The sequence below is a fragment of the Mobula birostris genome, chromosome 4, assembly GCF_030028105.1.
Source record: "Mobula birostris isolate sMobBir1 chromosome 4, sMobBir1.hap1, whole genome shotgun sequence".
Taxonomy (NCBI): Eukaryota; Metazoa; Chordata; class Chondrichthyes; order Myliobatiformes; family Myliobatidae; genus Mobula; species Mobula birostris.
This window is the reverse complement of record NC_092373.1, coordinates 178,747,231-178,754,790: the sequence shown is the minus strand read 5'-3', so window position 1 is coordinate 178,754,790 and position 7,560 is coordinate 178,747,231. Positions and strand designations below refer to the sequence as shown.

Genomic DNA, 7,560 nt, shown 5'->3' with positions numbered 1-7,560 from the left:
GGAGTCAATGCCAATGGCATTGTGGAGAACACTGTGGAGTTTCTGGAATGACTACAGGGACCCTGAAAATCCAATCCAAATCTGGAAAGCATACATTTGAAATTTGTGTTATAGTAACTTAGAGAATTGTCATTGCAATTGTCAGATACCCATTTCAGAATATTACTTATCAGTCATTGGTTTCAGGGGCCAATACTGAGTGAAAGGAGGTCCTCCTTGATATACCTAAAGTTCCAACAGGATTATGGCATTTATTTATTTTAATATTTGAACAAATAAAAAGATTGGCATACATTGTTTACATCAGCAAAATTGCTTTGACATTTTGATGAACATTAAAAGGATATTTACTGCAGTATCTGTTTTGATATTCTGAACCTGTACATAAAAGCAAACGTATATTTTAAATTCACATAGAAATCTGACATGGTGAAAAGGGTGTTAGTGAGGTCAAGAATCTGTTTCACTGTACTAAGGAGCTGTTTCAAGCGTAGCTGACATATGGGAGTTGCTCAAAAGCCAGTTGATCAAAATTTAGGATTGAAGTGTTCCAATGGGGATAGTAAGGCTCGGGAACTTTGGATGATGAGAGATGTAAATTTAGAGAAAAAGAAAAGCATTTGAGAGGTTTAATAACCTGAAATCAGACAGGGCCCTTGAGAAATATAAAGAAAGCAGGAGGGACAAGGAGGATCATGAAATTTTCTCGCCCAGTAGGATTAAGGATAATTCTGAGGAATTTTATCCATATACTAAAAAAAGAGGATGATGAACGACTGTTTAGGATCACTCAAGAATGAAGGAGGGAATTTATCCCTGGATCTAGAGGAAGTAGGCAAGGTAATTAATGAGTACTTTGCATTGGTTATAGTGAGATCAGTGTGGGATATTCTAATATTCTTGGGAGCATATTGATATCAAGAATGAGGTGTTGGGTGTCTTAGATAACATTAAGGTGGATACGTCCCCTGGGCCTGATCGGATCAATGCCAGGGTATTGAGAGAAGCAAGAGATGAAATTCCTGTGGCCTTGACATAGATCTTTGTTTCCTCTCGAGCACATAGACGCGGTTCCAGCAGATGTTACCTTAGCCAATATTGTTCTTTAGTTCAAGAAGGGTTAGAAGGAGAAGCTAGCAAGTTACATATAGGCTGGCAAACTTTATATCAGTGGCAGGGGAGCTCCAGGAGAGGATTCTTAAGGAAAGGATTTACTTGCATTTGGAAAACTTTGGGCTCATTAGGAAAAGTCAGCATAAATTTATTTGGAGCAGATCACATCTTACAAATTCGAGCTGATGAAGATGATTGATGAAGGATGTTGTCTCATTAACTTTAGTAAGAGGTTTGACAAGATCTCTCATAGTAGACTAATACAGAAAATTATGACTCATGGGGCTCATGGTAACTTCGGAGACTGGCTTCAAAATTGGTTGGCCTTTGTAGGAAGACGACAGGGGTGGAGGGCTGTTAATCTGACAGGAGGCCTGTGGCCACTGCAGTTCCATAGGGTCAGTGCTGGGAACATTGTTGTATGTGATATTTATAAAGGATTTCAACAAAAATGTAGGTGAGCTGATTAGCAAATTCTCAGATTATAAAAAAATTGGTGGAGTAGTGAATAGTTAAAAAGGCTTTCAAAGAATACTACAGCACATACATCAGTTGGAGATATGGGCAAAGAAATGGCAGATAGAGTTTAATCTGAACAAGCGTGAGTTGTTGCAATTTGGAAGTTCAAATATAAAAGTATACAGTAAATGGTGGGATGCTTAGGAGCATTGATGTACTGAGGGAACATAGGATGCAAGTCCATAGCTCCCTGAAAGTGACATCACAAGTAGACTGGGTAGTAAAGAAAATGTGTAGCATACGCACCTTCATTAAACAGGGCATTGAGTATGATAGTTAAAAAGTCATATTACAGCTATATAAAACTTTGTTTGGGTTACATTTGGAGCATTGTGTGTAGCTTTGGTGGCAGTATTACAGGAAGGATGTGGGGGCTTTAGAGAGGTTGAAGAAGAGGTTCACCAGGATGTTGCCCGGATTGGAGAGTTTTAGCTATGTGGAGAGATTGGACAAACTTAAGACTGCTTTCTGTCAAACATCATAGGTTAAGGGTCAACCTGACAAAGGTATCTAAAATTGTGAAAGGAAATTGATAGGGTAGATAAAGTGCTTTTCAAGAGTGGAAATGTCACATACTAGAAGGCATAAGTTTAAGGTGAGAGGGGGATAGTTTAAAGATTTATAAGGTAAAGAGTGTTGTGTTAGTGAGTGTTGGGTGCCTGGAAGGTGCTTCCAGGGGAAGTCGTGGAAGCAAATGCAATAGCAGCATTTAAAAGGCATTTAGACAGGCTGATGAATAGGCAGGAGAAGGAGGATATCATACTGTTCACCATGTGCAGGCAAATGATTAGTTTCATTTACCTCCTGGTCAGCAAAGACATTGTGGGCCAAGGGGCCTGTTCCTTACTGTATTGTTCTATTTTCGCATGAAAGAAAATCAGATCTATCAACCATAAGGAGTGGAACTGAACTCAAGCTGCCATGCTTTCTTTTCTGTGCAGAGGATGTTAACTGAAATATCACATCAGACAGGCTCATTGCCGGTCACCATTCCTGTTGGTCTTCCTCTTTATCATCAATGGTGACTCAGTTTTCCTTCTTCTGTCAACTGTCCTGATGCTGAATGGTATTTAAAACAAGCTTCGAGGAACTTTGCAGTCTGTGTCTGTCCAAGATAAGAATGATGCCCCTTAACTGGGAAGCTTATCTGTAGGTATTATTTCCTGTTGGTATATTAAAATTTTGTATAACAGAACTTTCTTCAGTGCCATCTTATGCCTGTTGTGTCACTATGATGTAAAACATTTCCTTGTGTTCTGAATCTAATAAGACCTTCATTTCTGTGTGGCTAAGTACAGCTCAAACGCCATTTATAAATTCAAAGATGAAACCACTGTTGTTGGTAAAATCTCAGATGGCAATTAGGAGGCATACAGGAATGAAATAGATTGGCCGGTTGGTGTCATGACACCAACTTTGTACATAACGTCAACAAGACCAAGGAATCGATCATGAACTTCACGAAAGGCAATCCTGGAGAAGACACACCAGTTTTCATTGCAGATACAGCTGTGGAAAGGGTGAGCAGCTTCAAGTTCTTTGGTGCCAATAACGCCGAGGATCTATCCTGGACCCAAACATTGATCTAATTACGCAGAAGGTATGCCAGTGGCTCTACTTCATTACAAGTTTATGTCACCAAAGACTCTAGCAGATCTCTACAGATGTACCATGGAAAGCATTCTGACAGGCTGCATCACCACTTGTATGGAGGTTTGCAAGAGGCTACAGAACATTGTAGATTCAGGCAGCTTCATCATGAAATGTGAGCCCATGAACACTGCCAAATTTATAAAATACAAAACAACAAATTTAGCATCTATACGATGTGATAATAAATCTGATTCAGAATTCAGATTTTGACTCCATATTTTCTTTTTCTTCTCTGTTCTCACTTCTGCCTACAAACCCCAGTATCCTACTTATTGGCTTGTTTCAGCTTGATGCAGCCTGGCTGGTACATCAACTAGCTTTACAAACTCTACAACTAATGCTTAAAAATATATAATTCACAATACATGTTTAGATCATGTCCTCAGTTATTTATCTTCCATGTTTGATGTTATTCTGATATATTACTGACGGAAGATCTTTTTTTGGCATTCTGTTCATTGTCTGATGTTTCCTCCATTGTGCAACTGAGATATTTTTGTAGATGTTCTCTAGAAAGCAAGAAGGCAAGAGCAAAATTAATCCTTAACGAAGTTAGTATGCTTTATGAATAATTAGATGAGCTTCATCCTTAAACTGCTGATATCTTAGTGCACCTTCTCCATTGATAAAATGGATTAGTTTCTTGTGGGAAGGTGAGGAGCACTGAACGTAGAACAATACAGCACAATACAGGCCCTTTGGCCCACAATACTGTGCCGACCTGTATAAATCTACTCCATGATCAATCTAACCTTCCTTCCTACACAGCCTTTGACCCTCCATTTTTCTTACACCCACGCATCTATTGAAGAAACTCTTGTGTCCCCATTGTATCACCCTCTACCACCACCCCTGGCAGTGCATATCAGATACTCACCACTCTCTGTGTATAACTTTTGACGTCTCCCCTAAATTTTGTTCCAGTTTCCTCAAACAGATGTCTTCTGGTATTGGCTATTACTGCACAGGCAGTCCGCCCCATCTATGCCTCTCATAATCTGTACACCCCTATCAAGTAGCCTCTCATCCCCTGTCACTCCAAAGAGAGAAGCCCTGGCATGCTCAACCTTTCTTCATATGACATGTTCTCTAATCTAGGCAGCATCCTTCTACATCTCTTCTGCACCATGTCTAAAGCTTCCACATTCTTCCTATAATGAGGTTACCAGAACTGAACACAATACTCCAAGTGTAGACTAACCAGAATTTTATACAGCTGCAAAATGACTTCATGGCTCTTGAACTCAATCCCTTGAATAACGAAGACCAACACATCATATGCCTTCTCAACCACACTGTCAACACATGGCAACATTGAGAGATCTGTGGACTTAGACGCAAGATTGCTCTGTTTCTCCACACTGCTAGGAATGCTGCCATTAACCTTGTACTCCGCCTTAAGTTCACTTCGTACTTTTCTGGATTGAACATCATCAGTCACTGCTCCACCTCACTCTACGTCCCGCTGTAACCTACCTACAGCAATCTTTCACACAAGCTTTTTCCCAACCACAGATGTTAAGCTAACTAGCCTATAGTTACCTGCCTTTGGCCTACATAATTTTTCAAACAGTGACGTTACATTTGCCATCTTGCAATCTGCCCCGGGACCTGCCCAGAGTCCAGAGAATTTAGGTAAATTATCACCAAAGCCTCTATTATAACTTCTGCCATTTCTTTCAATACTCTGAGATGCATTCCATCAAGACCAGGGGACTTGTCTAACTTCAGGCCCACAGGTTTGCTCAGCACTACCCCTTTAGTGGTAGCTATTGAATCGAGGTCCTCACCTCCCATCGCATCCATAACATCTCTCTTTGGCATGTTAGACATTTCCTCCACCATGAAGTCTGACACAAAACAGTCATTCAAAACCTCTGCCATTTCCTCATTACCCAATATCAATTCTCCCTTCTTGTCCTCTAAGGGACCTACATTCACTTTAGCCACCCTTTTCTACTTTATATAATTATAAAGACTTTCACTATCTGTTTTTATATTTTGTACTAGTTTATTTTCATAATCTAGTTTTTCTTTATTGCTTGCTTAGTGGTTCTTTGCTGCTTTTTAAAGTTTTCCAAACCTTCCAGTTTCCCACTACTCTTGGTGACTTTGTATGCACAAGCTTTTAGTTTGATGCCTTCTTTTATTTCCTTAGTTATCCAAGGCTGGCTCTCCCCTCCCTTACTGTCCTTGCTTTTAACTGGAATATACTTTTGTTGAGCACTGTGAAAAATTTCTTTGAAAGTCTCCTACTGTTCCATAAGACCATAAGACATAGGAGCAGAATTAGGCCACCTGGCCCATCGAGTCTGATCTGCCATTCAATCATGGCTGATCGTTTTTGCTTCTCCTGCTCAACCCCAGTTCCCGGCCTTCTCCCTCGTAACCTTTGATGCCATGTCCAATCAAGAGCCTATTATTCTCTGCCTTAAATACACCCAACAACTGGCCTCCACAGCTGCATGTGACAACAAATTCCACAAATTCACCATCCTTTGGCTAAAGAAATTTCTCTGCATCTCTGTTTTGAAAGGGCGCCCCTCTATCCTGAGGCTGTGCCCTCTTGTCCTAGACTCTCCCACCATGGGAAACATCCTTTCCACATCTCCTCTGTCTAGGCCTTTCAACATTTGAAAGATTTCAATGAGATCCCCCCACATCCTCCTGAATTCCAGCGAGTACAAACCCAGAGCTATCAAATGTTCTTCATATGATAACACTTTCATTCCTGGAATCACCCTTGTGAACCTCCTCTGGCCCCTCTCTGATGTCAGCACATCTTTTCTAAGATGAGGGGCCCAAAACTGTTTACAATTCTCAAGGTGAGGCCTCACCACTGCCTTATAAAGCCTCAGCATCATTCCTTGCTTTTGTATTCTAGACCTCTTGAAATGAATGCTAACATGGCATTTGTCTTCCTCACTGACTCAACCTGCAAGTTAACCTTTTGGGTGTTCTGCACAAGGACTCCCAAGTCCTTTTGCATCTCAGATTTTTGGATTTTCTCCCCATTTAGAAAATAGTCTGCACATTTGTTTCTACTACCAAAGTGCATGACCATACATTTTCCAACATTGTATTTCATTTGCCACTTTCTTGCCCATTCTCCTAATCTGTCCTTCTGCAGCCCACCTGTTTCCTCAACACTACCTGCCCCTTCCTCAACTGTCCCACCATATGGCCTGTGTTCCTAGTCTACACTACCCAAATCCTCCCTCATCCCATTGTAGTCTCCATTGTTTAGGCATCAAACTATTGCACCCTCCATTTGTATGAGAAACTCATACTGTGATCACTCTTTCCAAGAGAATCCCTAACTACAAGATCACTAATTTTGCCCCTCTCCTTGCACAGGACCAGATCTAAGATAGCACATTGCCTTGTAGGTTCAGTAACATGCTGTTCAAGAAAGCCATCACGGATACATTCTATGAAGTCCTCCACAAGACTGCCTTGACCAACTTGATTCACCCAATCTAGGTGCAAGTTAAAATCCCCCATGATAACTGCTGTTCCATTCTTACAGGCCTTAGATATTTCTCTCTTTGTTGCCCGTGCCACTGTAATGTTATTATTCAGCCGAAAGACAACTCCCACTAGTGATTTTTTCCCTTTACTATTCCTAACCTCTACCCAGGTGGATTCAACATTCTGCTCATTAGATCTTATATTATCTCTCACTGTCACCCTGAACTCATTTTTAATTTAAAGGGCTACCCCACCTCCCTTACCTTCCTGCCTATCCTTCTGTATTACCTGATATCCTTGGATATGTAATTCTCAATCCTCTCCACCCTGCAACCACGATTCTGAAAGACCGCTAAATCATACCCCCTTGTGCTGATTTGTGCCACAAATTCACTGACCTTGTTTTGAATTCAAATAAAGTGCCCTTACACTGATTGTGCTTTTAAAATCTTGTAACCTTTTACTCTTCCGAACTTGACTTTTCTTCACTCCACTCTTCCTTTTCTCTTTTTTCTCTTTTGCTTTTTCCTTATCTTTACCCACACTTTTATTTTTTTACTTTACTTCTTCAATCTGTTGAACCCAGCCCCCTACTATTTAGTTCAAAGCCCTATCCATAGTCATAGTAATGCGATTCGCTAGGGTCCAGGTCCCATCACTGTTCAAGTCGAGCCTGTCCCATTGGTACAGCTCCCTCCTTCCCCAATACCGGTGCCAATTTCCCATGAGTTCAAACCCACTTCTCCCACACCAATCCTTGAGCCATGCATTTAACTCTTCTTGACCCACTGCCAATTTGCACGT

At 40.9% G+C, this 7,560-nt stretch overlaps 1 protein-coding gene across 1 annotated transcript in view; it reads right to left on the bottom strand.

Annotated features, from left to right (window-relative positions):
- Window positions 1-252: 252 nt before the first annotated feature.
- LOC140196804 (uncharacterized) overlaps window positions 253-7,560 on the bottom strand; it is a 32,785-nt gene continuing 25,477 nt past the window's right edge. The window contains exon 5 of the mRNA XM_072256616.1: window positions 253-3,794. Coding sequence (XP_072112717.1) covers window positions 3,676-3,794 — 119 coding nt within the window. The 3' untranslated portion in view covers window positions 253-3,675. The remainder of the gene's footprint in view (window positions 3,795-7,560) is intronic.